We start from the raw sequence: 18,087 nt of genomic DNA on the forward strand, positions 1-18,087 counted from the left end.
TTTAAAGAGTACTTTACTCTTGGAAATAACACATTTTTCTTGTTTTTCATCTTTTTTGCTCGCTAAAGTCGCGATAGCGGTCCAAAACTATAGAACAATACGTAATGGCATAGAACAACTTGGAACAACTCTCAGTTTTGCTAGAACATTATTTTAAAGGGTACTTTACTCTTAGAAATAAACACATTTTTTTTGTTTTTTCATCTTTTTTGCTCGCTAAAGTCGCGATAGCGGTCCCAAACTATAGAACAATTACGTACTGGCATAGAACAACTTGGAACAACTCTCAATTTTGCTAGAACATAATTTTAAAGAGTACTTTACTCTTGGAAATAAACACATTTTTCTTGTTTTTTTATCTTTTTTGCTCGCTAAAGTCGCGATAGCGGTCCCAAACTATAGAACAATTACGTACTGGCATAGAACAACTTGGAACAACTCTCAGTTTTGCTAGAACGTTATTTTAAAGGGTACTTTACTCTTGGAAATAAACACATTTTTTTTGTTTTTTCATCTTTTTTGCTCGCTAAAGTCGCGATAGCGGTCCCAAACTATAGAACAATTACGTACTGGCATAGAACAACTTGGAAGAACTCTCAATTTTGCTAGAACATAATTTTAAAGAGTACTTTACTCTTGGAAATAAACATGTTCTAGTAAAATTGAGAGTTGTTCCAAGTTGTTCTATGCCAGTACGTAACTGTTCTATAGTTTACGATCGCTGTCGCGACTTTAGCGGGCGAAAAAGATGAAAAAACAAAAAAAAATGTGTTCATTTCCAAGAGTAAAGTACCCTTTAAAATGATGTTCTAGCAAAACTGAGAGTTGTTCCAAGTTGTTCTATGCCAGTACGTAATTGTTCTATAGTTTGGGACCGCTGTCGCGACGTTATCGGTCGAAAAACACAAAAAAACAAGAAAAATGTGTTTATTTCCAAGAGTAAAGTACTCTTTAAAATTATGTTCTAGCAAAATTGAGAGTTGTTCCAAGTTGTTCTATGCCAGTACGTAATTGTTCTATAGTTTGGGACCGCTATCGCGACTTTAGCGAGCAAAAAGATGAAAAAACAAGAAAAATGTGTTTATTTCCAAGAGTAAAGTACCTTTTAAAATAATGTTCTAGCAAAACTGAGAGTTGTTCCAAGTTGTTCTATGCCAGTACGTAATTGTTCTATAGTTTGGGATCGCTGTCACGCCGTTATCGGTCGAAAAACACGAAAAAACAACAAAAATATGTTTATTTCCAAGAGTAAAGTACTCTTTAAAATTATGTTCTAGCAAAATTGAGAGTTGTTCCAGGTTGTTCTGTTCGTTTTTAGCCAAAATATACAGTTTGGTGTTTAAGAGATAATAACTATAGCCGAAAACGTAAAAATACTGTTTTAGCGCACGAAATTATTTTTTTATTATATCTCGTGAAATATTTTGTTTAGGGAATTAGCACTTTGGAACAATGTTTAGAACAACTAGAACAATCTGGAACAATCTTTAAAAGTTCGATTTTCGAAAAATGGGGGGCCAGGCAAAAATCGTTTTTTTCCATTTTTCGCGAAAATTTTTATTTTTTAAATTTGATCTTTTGGAACAATTTAGAACAAGTCTAGAACAACCTGGAACAACCTTTAAAATTTTAAAATTCAAAAAATGGGGGGCTAACTTCATACAGGCGGATTGGTTTACGTTGACGTCGTTAAATTGAATTTCCGAGGCTTATTAAATAGCTTTCGTATATGCAATCGCGACGCAGTGAATTAGTTTGGCAAACATTTTATATTTTTTCAAACTTTACAATTTGCTGCGTAGGTAATATATCCGTTGGTAGTATCAAAGCTTATCTTTCTGCAACAATTTTTTTATCATTTTGTTTTTTGTTTCACAAAAAGAGGCAATAACAAAGAGTTGTTTTGCCACTATAAAACCCTGCGCTATTCAGTTATCGCAAACAATAAAGAAGCAACATGTACATTTTCACAATTAAAATCAACGATTAAACTTGCATTAGATTATGAGAGACCTACATACATTCGAATTGCATTCACATTCAGATTCATTTCCGATGAATATGTGTTATCCTTGCTTGGGAAAATATATGTTTATACAGGATTGTGTCCGTTCATTTCTCCATCGCGTCGAACGAATATATGATATTCTGATCATTGTGATCGATGCATGGAATATGCTTTATGAAAGATATTTATCGGTTCATTTAAGATCGCGTAGAAACAGTCACGTTTTTACGTTTCTACGATCGCATTGTTTACGGTGGTGAACACGTGGATCGATTTTATCATCGTACATTTTCTCCTCGACCGTGACATAAAAGTTGAATGGGATGGTTTGCCGCAACATAGTAATAGTAACATCGGTCGGGCACGTTATGTGCATATAAAATCGAGATCTCGTCTTGCAACCCGAGAACGATGATTATCAATCATGGCACCCTCGGGTTTTGATAATAAATTCAGCGCTCCAGCTGTGTAGCTTTCTTAATTATCAGTATTTTTTTAGATATATATTATGCATAATTAAAAGTAAATTTAATTAATGCAAAAGACCTCTGTGAAGCTGGCCCCTCATTTTCAAAAATTTGAAATTTTTATTAGAGTTCTGATAGCCCCCCTAAGAGTTCTAAAGTTCTCTATCGGTTTTAGAAATAGTTCCGCCATTTAAAATAGAAAAAATATCATTTGAAGATACGGGGGGGCCAACTTCACATTTTTCGCAACTTTAACTTGGCATAATTTTGTTGTTATCAATTTTAGAGCTTTGGTTATTAAGGATAATTGCTAGAACTCTTTGGGGGGCTATTAGAACTCTCAACAGAATTGTCAAATACCGAAAAAAATTTTCACCTTTCTACAAATCGATAATTCGGGTAAAAATTTTTTCGGAAATCGGCAGTTCTCTCGAGAGTTCTGGTAGCCCCCCGAAGAGTTCTAACGAATCTTCTTAATGATCGAAGCGCTACGACGCGAAATTAAAAAGTTCTGGCTCCCTAAAGTTGCAGATTTGAAAAATTTCAAAGTCCCAGAGGGGTAGAAAATTTTTTCGGAAATCGACAGTTCTCTCGAGAGTTCTGGTAGCCCCCCGAAGAGTTCTAACGATTCTTCTTAATGATCGAAGCGCTACGACGCGAAATTAAAAAGTTCTGGCTCCCTAAAGTTGCAGATTTGAAAAATTTCAAAGTCCCAGAGGGGTAGAAATTTTTTTCGGAAATCGGCAGTTCTCTCGAGAGTTCTGGTAGCCCCCCGAAGAGTTCTAACGATTCTTCTTAATGATCGAAGCGCTACGACGCGAAATTAAAAAGTTCTGGCTCCTTAAAGTTGCAGATTTGAAAAATTTCAAAGTCCCAGAGGGGTAGAAATTTTTTTCAAATCTGCAACTTTAAGGAGCCAGAACTTTTTAATTTCGCGTCGTAGCGCTTCGATCATTAAGAAGAATCGTTAGAACTCTTCGGGGGCTACCAGAACTCTCGAGAGAACTGCCGATTTCCGAAAAAAATTTCTACCCCTCTGGGACTTTGAAATTTTTCAAATCTGCAACTTTAGGGAGCCAGAACTTTTTAATTTCGCGTCGTAGCGCTTCGATCATTAAGAAGATTCGTTAGAACTCTTCGGGGGGCTACCAGAACTCTCGAGAGAACTGCCGATTTCCGAAAAAATTTTTACCCGAATTATCGATTTTTAGAAAGGTGAAAATTTTTTTCGGTATTTGACAATTCTGTTGAGAGTTCTAATAGCCCCCCAAAGAGTTCTAACAATTATCCTTAATAACCAAAGCTCTAAAATTGATAACAAAAAAGTTATGCCAAGTTAAAGTTGCAAAAAATGTGAAGTTGGCCCCCCCGTATCTTCAAATGATATTTTTTCTATTTTAAATGGCGGAACTATTTCTAAAACCGATAGAGAACTTTAGAACTCTTAGGGGGGCTATCAGAACTCTAATAAAAATTTCAAATTTTTGAAAATGAGAGGCCAGCTTCACAGAGGTATGCAAAAGGTTTCCGGATGGATGCCGCGTGGTTTAACAGCGTAATGCCGACGTTTCGCAAACTGCAACGTTTGCGAAACGTCGGCATTACGCTGTTAAACCACGCGAAATCCATCCGGAAACCTTTTGCATTGATGATTCCAATGGCCGCGAAAGTCTTAAAACTAAAATAAATTTAATTTGTTAATTGAGAACTGTTTGAGAGAGAAATTCTAATAAAGCTCTTCTTGGAATTCTCGCTTTAATTTAGAGAAATATGCAATCAAGAAGCATCTCGGAATGGGATAAATTTTATGAGAATCAGTTAAGAAAGATAATAATTATTATCCGACCAACATTTTCTTTTAGATTAATAAGATATTAGTTAAAGATTCTTCTCGAGTTATTTTTAATTATATCTTGACATCCCACATCATCTCTCACCTTGACATTCTACAATTGATTTGCATCAACTTTAATATTCCATCAATAAATAAAAATAATATCGCTTGTTTGCGACAATTTATTTTTTTTTGTTTGCGAACGACATTGAAAATTATTTAGATGCAATTTCTAAGTGATCTGCTGCTGATGCGTTTGCAATATAGGACGTGACAGATTCGGTTTTTACCAAATAATACGCACATCTGCTACTCTCTCTTCGACGCTCGCACAATATGCTTATAACAGGACATCAACACTTGGATAATCCAATATTTCAGTCAAGAATACTTCACTCGAAAGGCCATTATTGCCATTGCAATCCCATTGAATCTATCGTTGTCATCACATATTAAAAAAAAATTATTTTACGGAAATAAAATATATGCATTTAATTGTAACTATAATAAAATATTCTCGAGAAAATACTTTCTAAACGGAAATATTTTTTGTATTATAAATGTAACAGTAATTAAAATAGTTATAATAATTTAGTATTTTTATCTTGCTTTGTTTCAAGATATCTTTAATTAATAACAACTCAAAAATAAAATATTTTTTAAATTACAATCCTATATGTGTATAACATATGATATTTTTGAATACATTTTGGATTCTTCCTTAATTTTTTTAATTTTAAAACTTTATATCAAATGAAATTGTTTCTTATGAGATTTATTTATTTCATGATTATTATTAATATGAAGTTTAAATTTGTTTTATACTTTTAATTGAAATTTTAGAATCAATTTTTTAAAAGAAGTTTGTTTGTTATAACTTAATATAACGTAAAATATTTTCATCAGAATAGGGAAAACGAAGAAGGATAGCATAGCGATGATTTCCCAGAGGAATTGTATTAACTCTGAATACAAAATTTGCAAAAAAGTCAAAATAACTTTTTTGATGTTAAGCGTAATCTTGTTTGTTACGCCCACTCCATTAAAGCACACATTTAATCTTGAATACAGATATGTATTCTCAAGATTTATAAGACTTATAGATTTAATTCTACAGAAATAAAAATAAAAAAGGAGGAAACACACACATACACACTCTTTTTACCTGTTCTACTTCGATAACGTCGTCATTGTCTTCGAGATTCGTTGAATAATGCGATACCTCTGCAACAGACAAGAAAAATACATATATTTCAAATTTTTCGTGTATTTTTTAATATATCATGTGCATATAAAGTTATATTATACATATATAAAGATCGTAATTTTTAAAATATAAGTTCTTATATTATATTAACAATTAAAAGCATGATGCTGATATTTTTAATATAATAATATAACACACTATTGAAATTAGAAAATATATATATATACATATATAATAGCAAGAAAATGAAAAAAGCACACACACACATAAAAATACAAATTACAAAATTAAAATATTTGACATAATATATACGCATTACCGTTAACGCTAAATTGCTATATATTACTTATTTTAAGTAAGTCTAATAAGTTGGTACAACCAAGAGAGAAAGAGAGAATGTGCTTATATAAATATAAAATAAAATATTTCAATTAATATAAGTAATTTTGTATAAAAATTTTTTCATGTTTCCCAAACTTACAATTAATGTAATTATTATCAGTCTTGCATTTAACTATAGTATTACGTACAATGAATTTATTGGTTCTTCTCAAGTTCGCCGATTAATGATGGCACCCAAAGAAAAATTAAAATTACATTTTGCGGTTTTACGTCAGAAGCATGTACTAACGGTAGCAGATATTCATAAAGAGGAAAAAGAATGCACTTAAGCTCAGCTTTAAAGCGTCGTACAGGATAAGAACTCCTTTGAGGCAGCATACAAAGTGCTTTTATTCTTACAACAACAATAAATACCGTATCCCCTATTTAACTATGGAATTCTCACAATGCAAGATACGATTAAATCGTATTGCTTCGCAATGTGCCCAACATTGCGTATAATAATGCGAAAACGATTTACGTTGTGAAAGCATTGTAACGTTAAAAAAATAAATCAGCAGACTTCTACCTCGTAAAACATGCAATTTCTACGTTATGATAGAAAAAATTCTTTTCTTATTTTCTTTCTTGCTTATTGCAACCATAATTTATCTATATCTTTAATGAAAAATGACTTTTCGCGCGAGTTTATTAAATGAAAAATAAATGAACTTTAAGTTATGCGTTTTATTTATATTCGCAGATCATAAAGTAATCGAGAAATATTGGAATAAAAATAACAAAATAATTTAATTTGTCAATGAAATTCTATTATAGTTAAATAAATGTACATAGCATCGCTTTCTTGCTTTAATATTTTATAGAACAAGCTTTATATATCATATTATAGAAGCATCTGGTCTGATATATTATATGCATGCTCATATGTAACGCAATTTATTTATCATTTGTAAAAATCTATGCAATTTTCTACAATCTATTTACTGAACAAACTACTTTCAAGCAACTTATTTTACTTTTTATTTATAGTATAATTAAAGCGAGATAACAAAATTGTTATCGTCGGTTGTCCGGCGGAAAGCTCGGCGATAGAGTTCCACGCAGTAGATAAGGAGCTTTATGATCAGCCACATACGATGTATGTACGAAGTGCTCGTTCGTTAACGCGTAATTTCATTTTTCATTCCTCGCAACTTTTTTTCTACGTCTGTCAACTTTTTTGAACAAAAGCGAACAAAACCGGCTATTCCGATAGATGCCATCGGAAAATGGAAAACGTATGCATAAGAAATATTCACGCGAGAGAATCTCATTTTTATGAACCATGACCGCAAAATTTAAAAAATTTAAATAGGAATTTGATTGACGTAAAACATTTAAATATAAATTAATAAAAAAAAATTACGGGTATATTGAATATTAATATTGACTGAGATGTCTCTTGATTGTAAATTATTATTTAAATTTATAATTTAATAAGTAAACAAATTATTCTATTAATTCTCTTTTTTAACAAAAAATTGCAGCTTTTTTCGCAATTTTTTGTAATTATATATTGCACATTTTGCTGACCGTCATATTTTTTATAAATATAGATATTACAAGAAATAAATAAATAAATAATTACTTTTTTCTTTTTAATGAAATCTCTCGATAAACTGTACGAAAAAAACTATATAATTTATTAATAAAAACGTAACAGTTAAAAAATTCTAAAAATTATTAATATAAATATAATATAATAGACATTATATTCTATTTCGTTTACTTACAATAAACCCGATTATTTAGTATTCTCAATTCTATTTTGGAAACATTTACATTTATTAGATGCATAGTTATAAACATAATTAAAGAGCATAATGTTTGCGATTATTATAAATTTATTTGCGTCAGCCTTGCCAGTTCTACCCATATGTAGTTTTATGTAAATTAAGTTATGAGCGCCGTCACTCGTGTTTGTATGATTATAATACTTAGAGGCTTTTTCTGTTGCGAGCACAATAAAATTCTGATATTATGCAGAAATAGCTGAATAACTTTCATAAGAAAGAGAGCGATCCGTCGACGAATATATGAATATTACATTCTTTTTACATAACGAATGCAGATATCGATTTATTATCGAGGCTCTCATTTGCAAATTGCTTACTAGTAGATATATTATAGATTATCCGTATGAACGATCTGCCTATTCTGAAAATAACGCTTTAATAATTGCTATGTAGATCTATGAAAGACTTCACGCGAAACAGCTGCATCACGATGAATTGTTCTTTAATAATCAGTTGTGATCGCGTAATATACGCAGAAAATTGCAGCCACTATTAGGTGTTATTGTCGTAAGGGTAGAAATGCAAATTATCTCTATTTATAATAATCGAGTAATTATTATTGATAAACCGTAACGTATATAGTGTCACACAAATGTAATTTTATCGCGTTTGTTGTATCGCTGATACAATTTGATGGCGAGTTAATTAATTTTCCAAGTACACACGACCCGTATATTCTCGTTCGTTAACGAGATATTGATAAAATTATACAAAAAAAATTTGTCGAGCAATTATTTGCGATTTGTTAAAATGCAAAGAGAAAAGAGAAGAAAAAACACAATTGCCGGCCGATATTTGTGATAAACCGCCGCTATTTTCGCAGCTGACGCACGTCAAAGCAACCATACGTTTGTCATTTATCTACCTGCTACCTCTATTTTTATTTTGTCAAGCTTAATATTTGTTTATATATATATATATATATATATATGTGTGTATAATTAATTTTTATTGCAACTTCACAGCGTTTACATTTTATTAACGCGTTGATTTGATATTCTACTATATGACACAATTTTGCCGAGAAAAGTGTATGGTGTTTTGAGAATAATTTTATCATATTATATTTGATTCCCGCAATACTATATGCAGTATTTTTTAAATAATTTTAAATATTTTTATGCTTTATATGTGTCTAACGTATAAAATAATGTATGAAATTTTGTCCTCTATTAATAATTCGCTAAAAGTATTATTATTTTGCAATATAGAAATATTCAAGAGACAAATTGAATAATTATATTTTATTTTTTATATTTATATTTCTGTGATAAGAAGCTTTTAATGAACGAAGCTTTTATGATAAATGAGAAAAAAGTAAAACTAATTCAAACTTTTAAAAACATGTTAAAATCCATTATATTGTTGGAAAAAAATAATTGAACAATGAATTATTCTAATTCGTTATATAAAACAATATATCTTCTGTATTCTCTCCAGGATCTTTATATTTTAATATGTCTATTTTGTTGAAAAAACTAACGTTTATTAAGTGGATACACGAATCATCTGCGTGTACATTGCTCACGTATGCATTAAATAAAAGATTTTCTCTCGCGGAAGAGGTTCTCTCTTCGATGTAGTGTATTTCACAAACTTGATTCTTAAAAATTTACATTTAACTTTCTGAAATATATACTTACGATTAAATATTATAATAGATGGATATTTTACATTTCTCGTTTGTGTAAAAAAATTATATCCAGCTAAAGCTTTCTCTTAAAATAGAATTAATTAATTATCGGAGAAATATGAAGACATTCATTCGCAAATACTATAGAGATTTCGGATTTTCTATAAATTCACCATTTAACGCGACATTTCTCGCGTATTAGCGTCAGCATTAATCCTAATTTACGCAATCAGCTTCATAATATATGTATGACGTAGATGCATTTGACGGTATATTTGTAAACCCTAAAGACCGCGATAATTCGCGGAAGCCAGGTATTAGCATATCGCAAGAAATTACGCTCTTATATGAAAACGGATTACGCAAGTCGGACGGTGACCTTTCATGCACAGCATTTCTGTGTAATTCGTTATTACGGGAAAATACACAGATGTTATCTGTACACAGATATCTGTGCGTACATCATGAACGCTTTGGTTGAGGAGATCTTCCTCTCTTCTTCGATATAGCGTGTTTACTCAAACTAGGGCAAATATATATGATTAAATGAAACGTTATACTCTCTATAGGACTTAGGGCATTTCAGGACATGCGTCCTCTCGTATCTGTGAATTCTCTCCAGCTCTACAAACGCAACCTCGCAGCGTAATGATAATGCGAAATAACACCAAATTAAAAGTTTTGTTCAAAGAATAATATCTCGCAGGGCAACTTAAATGTATCTAGTTAAAAAAGTTTCACATGGTCGTGTTATATAATATAAATCTTTTTGAAACATGATTTTTTAATATAAGAATTAAATTCTTAAAGGTTTTAAAACAATTGAATTCTAATTTCTCTTGCAAGTTTATTAATTTTGCCATTATGATTGGCATATTATAAAGAAATTGCATTATAACAATTTATTGTAAATGATGCAGTTTTATAGTCATTTGACACACAATTTTCTAAGAAAATTAATTTTCAAATTTAAAGAAGAAGCGAAGCATATTTATAATACATATGTACAACAAATATGATAAACAATGCAAAATTAATACCTAATCAAACCATCGCATACCAATGCTCAAGCTCGTATGACAATAAAAACAATGATAAATTATTAAATTAAGGCCATGTGTAACGAGCAATACGATATTATTTTATTATTGAGAAGAAAATTTTTAATTTGAAATAAAAATTACACAAACGTTTCGAGCTCTACTTGCTCCTCTTCAGTGCGCAAAAAAATAGTGATAATAAATAACGATAATAAATAAATACATAAAATTCTAATAAAAAATCCGCAATACATAGTCAAAATAAGTTATATAGTTAAGTCATAGTTAAAACGCAAAATAAATTTACAATGAATTAAAACCATTAAAATAGTTCAACAAAGTAAGAACCCAATTAGAAGCAGAATGATTCGTCCGGTTATTCATAAAATATATTAGAATTATTAATAAAAACTCGGAGTGACGCTTATACATTACTCCAAACGAACCACTTATCGTTATTTGACGAAAGTCCCTCGATCTGGCAATGATTATGTTCATCCTCTCCAAATTATTTGATATTTGTTAACTGAATTTAAAGAATTTATTCAATTGTAAAATAGGATTCCACTAATGTGTATGTGAAAAAGATTAAAAATTATAAATTAAACTAAATACTAAAATATTGAACCTTTATGCTTACAAATTGTTCCGAATAACTTGAGATGACAATGCTTCTAATTGTTGTTGGCCTTATTGTTAGTACTTGACTGTTGTCTAGTCTTTTAAAAAGTCGAATAAATAGGTGTCAGATCTCACAAAATAAACATTTACATAAGTCTAAAAATTCGATATTTCTTCTAGAATGTCGAAATACGCGTTGTTAAGCAATTCGGTGTCTGTGTTATTATTTATACCATGCCTTTGTTCCTTGATGTGTATCATTTCCGAGATAAGTCTTTTATAATAATTAGATTCAATATCAAGTATTTTAACGTTATCCCAATCAAAAGCATGTTTTTTATCTATAATATGTTCAGAGACCACAGAATGCTTGGAGGAATCAAATTTAATATTATTCATATGCTCTTTTAGTCTAGTGCGTAATTTTCTTTTGGTTTGCCCAACATACGAAGCTTCACAATCCTTACAATTAATTTTGTAGACAACATTATTATTATTGTTATGCACGTTTTTGTCCTTGTGGACTTTAATTAATTTGTTAAGATTATTTAGACAACGGTATCCTACTCTGAAATCTGATTTTTTTATTGTCGATGCTATTGTCTCAGAAATGTTATTAATGTATGGAATGACGAAAAATTTTTTCTTGCTATTATCTTCTGCAATTTCTTTTTTTCTATTGTTGTTAAACTGACCATTGTTTAAAACTCTTATTCTCTTATTTATTTCTTTAAAGATTAAATGAATAGGGTAACCGTTGTCCAATAATATTTTAATACACAGTTCTAAATTTTTCTTATGATATATGGGATGAGATAATAACAATGCCCTATTAATAAGATTATAAATTACTCCTATTTTATGGCACATAGGGTGACTCGATAAAAAAGATAGTACTCTACCTGAACATGTCTTTTTTTGAAACCAATCTAAGTGTATGATGTTGTCTATTATTTTAATGTTTAAATCTAGAAAATTTATGCTTCTATTAATTTCGTATTCAATCGTAAATTGTAGTCGTTGATTGTAACTATTAAACTTATTCAATACGCTATCAATTTTATTCTTAGGTGCCACCATAATAATGTCGTCTACATATCTATAATATATTCCAATACCAATGTCCAATTCATTAATTATTGATTCTTCAAGATCTTGCATAACAATATTAGCAATTATTGGCGATAACGGGGAACCCATAGGTGTGCCATAAACTTGCTTGTATACAATGTCATTGAATGTGAAGTATGTTGACGACAATATAAATTTAACCATGGAAATGAAATGAGTGTCACTCCGAGTTTTTATTAATAATTCTAATATATTTTATGAATAACCGGACGAATCATTCTGCTTCTAATTGGGTTCTTACTTTGTTGAACTATTTTAATGGTTTTAATTTATTGTAAATTTATTTTGCGTTTTAACTATGACTTAACTATATAACTTATTTTGACTATGTATTGCGGATTTTTTATTAGAATTTTATGTATTTATTTATTATCGTTATTTATTATCACTATTTTTTTGCGCACTGAAGAGGAGCAAGTAGAGCTCGAAACGTTTGTGTAATTTTTATTTCAAATTAAGAATTTTCTTCTCAATAATAAAATAATATCGTATTGCTCGTTACACATGGCCTTAATTTAATAATTTATCATTGTAAATATGATAAAATTTAATAATTTTTTTGTTATATTAGAAATTATAAAACATTTCATTTTCTAAGTAATAGCATTTATAAGACTTAAAACTCAATATAAAATATAATATTTTGAATATGACATATAAATATAAATATCATATATGAGTATATGACATATGATATACTCTGAGATAATAAGTAATAAAGCTAAATGTAATCAAATTAAATGACATTTTACCTCAATGCATGACAAGAAACATATTCTAGAGTTTGTCGAGGAGTGTGTTGCACTTAATTATATGTATTTTGACTCGATCAATTCACCGATTATGAGATCAGTAGTCATCGATGCATGACAATGCATAATTGCATCCCGCGTTGACATTAAATTTAAGCAAATTGACCCGGATCATTGTTCTCCTGTGACGAGAACACAAATCTCCGACGCGATCAATCGCCCAAATACAATGCTTCAAACGTAAAAAGGACGTATACGCGTTGGAATGCATCCAAGCACGTGTCTTGTGCATTAATTCATGGAATGTGCCTAGCAATGAAGCCTGACGGTATATTAAAAGTGTAATATAAAGGCGATAGTGAAGATATATGTAGCTTATTAAAGTGCCTTAAGAAGGATTATGCTATATAAATCAGATGATAAGATCGAATTATCTCTGATAATTTCTTCATGTCAAGAAGAAAAGTTCAATTGTGGGTGATTTAAAATATAAATAAAAATAAAAAAAATGTGTACGTACGTAGAGCAAATAATTATTAATTTTTGAGTATTAAAAAATATCGACAAGTTTTTCGATGAAAGAAATAGTCCATTGTGTGTTAAATTTTGCACATCGGTTTTTTTTTCAATCTGAATAGCAAATTTAGAAAGATCATTCAAACACAATTCTCTGAAAAAAATTTCTTTCGACAAAACCATTTTATGCAAACTTTGACAAATGAAGTAAAATTTCAAAAATTATTAATTACCTCGAAAATCGATTCTCGCCACCTTTTCCCCTTTGCATTTAAGACCTTGGAAATTTTTTAGTATAACGACGAGCGACATTCTTGCACCGTTGTTGAAACACGATTATAGTTGTTGAACAGAATTGCTTCTCGTCTAATTCTCGATGATTGCTCTCGCGTGACTGACAGTATCGGTTATGACTCCATTCATCGAGAACGTTTTCGCGCCATTCATCATGAACCGATGCTGTTCAAATCGAGAAGGGCCTCGAGATTCCAAGGACCTTATGTGACGAGGAATCCCTTCGTTGCTACGTGCGATATCGAACCAGGTGAAACGCTCGAGGCGACCAGCCAGGGGTCAAGGCGTAGGAGGAGCGGAACCGAACCGCGAGATCTCAGACGCGTCACGTTTCAGTCACCTCTCGATGGAGGAGCGCGACGCGGTCGTGGTCACGTGGATCAGCGCGATCGTGCCTCCTGGAGGCTGACCCGTCGACTGCTGCGTCCTCAGCGAGTTCGCACTTTAAACAACCCTCGCGAGTGCTCATCGGGGTACAATTGGCGCACGCGCCCCTGACCGTGCGTGGTGGTTGCTGTAGTCGGCGTTCATCACTACCGCCATTCCCGCTGAAACCGGCACGGTTTTACACATCACATACGGAACGCCGGACGTCATTAATGGATGACGTACGTCTCTCGTACTTCTCTCTCGAATCGTTAATTAATTGCGCGAATTTCGCGCGAAATGCTTAGGGATCGGGAAAAATTAAACAACCATTTTGCGTGGATTTTTTAGATTCTAAAATTGATTGAGAAATAAATAATAACAAAAAAATAAAAAATATAGAAAAAAATGTTTCAGGACCTAGAAGAGATATCTATAAACAATATGCGTATATGTATCTCAACACAAAAAATTCAAAATAAGTTTAGAGATTTAAACTCGATATTTACAATACGGATTAAACATTTGCATTATATAAAACTTTAAATTATATATATATATATATATATAATTTACATATAGCACAATTAAATTAAAATGTTAGCTTAAAGATAAGAGATATCTTATACAGTAATTTTTCTGCAATATTGAAAGAAAAAGAGCCCATTTTTATACTTTTTTTGTATAATATTTTTATTAAGAATGTGAACGTCAAAGTATGCATTTAAGTATGCATTACGCGATGCATATAAAGAATAAAAAAAAAGTATAAGAAAAGAACACTTTATTAAGTATTTAAGAAAAAAATTAAAATTTTTATAGTTACTATTAAGTGTGTAATATGTTTTTATTTTTTAATCATATTCTTGTGTAATTAAAAGCAATTAAAGGTTTATATGCTTTTTTTTGCTATATATAAGATACTAAATTAAAATTACACACACACACACACACACACATATATATATATATATATATATATATATATATATATATTTGTACTCTACAAAAATTTATATGCAGAAATCTTATATGTTGCGATCAATCATATATATATATATATTCCATCAATTTTTTCCATCAATGAACTATCGTGCATATTTATATATAAAAATAAGAAAATAAAATATAATTGCAAGTTTTGTTATATTAGAAAGTATATAAGTAAAGGATTTTTATAATTATATTATAAAGGATATAAAGGATATGACACTTTTTGTACACCGTACGACAACATATTGTATACAAATGTAAGAGGTCAATTGGCTCATTACAATTTTAGGAAAACTGCGGATCGTTTACAAGTAAAAAGATATTCTGAGATAAATCCTGGATTTATCCTAGATATTTCTTATAAAATATGCACATATCACGAAAAAATAGAATGACATAAGATCAGCGCAAAAATATTATAAATTATGCTAGAATAATATTTAAAAAATATTAAAAATATAACAATATACTTATCAGTATTAATTAATAAATCGATCACTATATCAATATTCAATGTATGAATAAAATTACTTCTGTCTTTTTATATTGGATTTCAATATACAAAATTCCGAAATTAGTTATAATTTGCACATACAATAAAAAATTGCATATGTGCTTTTTTCAACAAGATAATATCACAATGATTTATTCTAAAATGTCTTCCAAAAATATAAATTGTGATATTTTCTATGTTTATTTATTGTTCAAATTAAAGTTGATGATAATTCTGCAACTATTTTTGAATGTGCATTGTAAAATATTCAAATTATTTTATTCAATCGCAGTTATTTATGTAAAAATAAAAAAAAACATTTAAAATAAAAATCACAGAAGTTTGAAAAATATATAGGGGTATGGAACCATCAAATATAATCGGATCGAATTATTAGCATTTTTATTCGGCACGATTTTTTGCATTTGTCACATAGAATGTATTATGAAATATATTATTCTGTATCTGAGATATTTTAATATTTTTGTATATTTAATGTATAGGCCACATTACTGTTAGTCTTACAATTAGACTCTATTAAATATTCAAATTTTCCTAGACGTGGTACGTAGAAACCCCTTTAGAGTCTAAATATTTAATCATTGAAAATCTGAGTTTCTCAGAGCGACAAGAATTTCTTCAGCTTTTCAACTTGAAATTGACGATACACTTCATTTTTTTATACGTTTCTTAAACAAAACAATTGAAGAGAGTTGTAAAGAAGCATTTTTATTTTTTAATGTTCATAATATTTTTCATGTGCCTTGAGCTTTTATTTCGAGCTTTTATTCGAAGCCTCACTTTTTTCCTCTTTTTATGTTCTCTCAGCTCTGAGTAAATGTTATATTCACCAAAACCTTCGTTTTTACGAGCTCTTAAACGTAAGGCTGTAATTCATCATAAAAGAATACCGTTTCATTTATATCATGTGTGTGAGCAATTACATCTCTTATTTAAAACGTTATATTTATTTTATACGTGCAGGAATATAAAGTAATACTGATGCGTCGAATAAAATTTGTTAGCCAGGAATCGCGTTTAAGAGACCTCGAGAGAAAAATTGAAGCACCTTTTCGACAGTCATTGCGTGAGAGTTTGTCTAACAAATGGAAAATAAAACTCATAAATATATCACCCTCAGGATTGACGTATCAAATCTACTTAATTCCAGATGCAATTACTTATTTCAGATTATTATCAAACTATTCGCGATTGAAAGTGAAATTGAAATAGAAAAATGATATCTCCTTGTACATCGACCGACATATGTACAGCTAATAAATATTACCTGTTTTCTGAAGGGAATGTGAAGGGTGGATCAATAATAGAATGGGGGTTGGCTGGGATTTCTCAGCGCCATCCCTCTATATTACGTAGAACTAACAACTGTTGCTTCATTCTTTACCCCTTTCTCTATTGTTGAGCTTTAATATTATTATTCCATTTAAATTTATTTTTACTTCCCAAATCAAAAATCTTCGATGATTTCGCGGGGTGATTACTTTCAATTATATTTTACTCAAATCTTCCATTTTTAGATACATCCCAGTAAGCAAAAAATTATTGTTATAACGTTATTATAATAATTTTTATTAACATAATAATGTTGTCAAGAATGTAGTTCTTAATATTGTATGTAACATCATTACGAACAAACTTTGACATCGATTTAGAGATTTCGGTAATGTTGAAATAACGTTTTTGAAATATTTTATTAATATTTTGAGAGCATTATTAAATAATATTTTTCAAACATTTATGAAACATTAGTCAAAATATTTTTTAAATATTTATTAATACGTTTATTAAAATATTTTAAACATATTTATAAAACATATATCACAATGTTTAGAAAATTTATATAAAATCAACATTTTAAAATGTTGATTAAATATTTCTTGCTTACTGGGATATTTATGTATAATGAGAAAAAATTTACATGCAATGAATATTAAAAAATATATAAATATTTAAAATATATTAAAATATATGAAAAAACAGTTTTATTAGTTCATAACTTTGAATTTAATGCCTTATGAAAATAATGTCGATGCGAGAGTTATATATAAAACCGTAAAAAAGAAAGGAACCTTCACCTTTCTTCTACCGATTTCTTACGTTTTGAAATGCTGTTGATATATCTCAAGTGTTTGTGGAAAGTTTGAAACGGAAATCTCATAGGATAATCATTTTTTAACAACACTTTATAACGATCAGTTCAATATTCTTACTATGATATGTTGTTAATATATAATAATAATAATTATCATTGTTTTTATTATTATGTTATAATAATAGAAAAAACAAAAAATCTTAAAATCAATTATGTACATAAATAAAAAATGTATACTTTATTTTTAAATTTATTAAATTTTTTATTTTTAATTTAGGAATTGTTTATAAATTGAAACATTATTAATATCAAAGTTCATATAATATTATGCTATATTATTTTATTTTTCTTTCTCTTGTAAAAATAAAAATAGCGATTGCAAAATGCATGTATATGTTCTAATCCATTTAAAAACTGGAAAGTTTACTTCTATTTTTATCTT

The 18,087-nt window shown here is 29.6% G+C and overlaps 1 protein-coding gene across 3 annotated transcripts in view; it reads right to left on the reverse strand.

Annotated features, from left to right (window-relative positions):
- The window catches only part of LOC114933228 (otoferlin), a 44,459-nt gene extending 30,347 nt beyond the window's left edge, over window positions 1–14,112 (reverse strand). For all 3 annotated transcript variants that reach the window (XM_085482639.1, XM_085482637.1, XM_085482640.1), the window contains exons 1-2: window positions 13,620–14,112; window positions 5,475–5,533 (exon numbers count right to left, since the gene is read on the reverse strand). In XM_085482639.1, the coding sequence (XP_085338765.1) occupies window positions 5,475–5,533; window positions 13,620–13,698 (138 nt within the window). In that variant the 5' untranslated portion in view covers window positions 13,699–14,112. The remainder of the gene's footprint in view (window positions 1–5,474; window positions 5,534–13,619) is intronic.
- Between the last annotated feature and the right edge of the window lie 3,975 nt (window positions 14,113–18,087).

The sequence above is a fragment of the Nylanderia fulva genome, unplaced genomic scaffold (genome assembly GCF_048542155.1).
Source record: "Nylanderia fulva isolate GAGA-0341 unplaced genomic scaffold, ASM4854215v1 Scaffold21, whole genome shotgun sequence".
Classification (NCBI taxonomy): domain Eukaryota; kingdom Metazoa; phylum Arthropoda; class Insecta; order Hymenoptera; family Formicidae; genus Nylanderia; species Nylanderia fulva.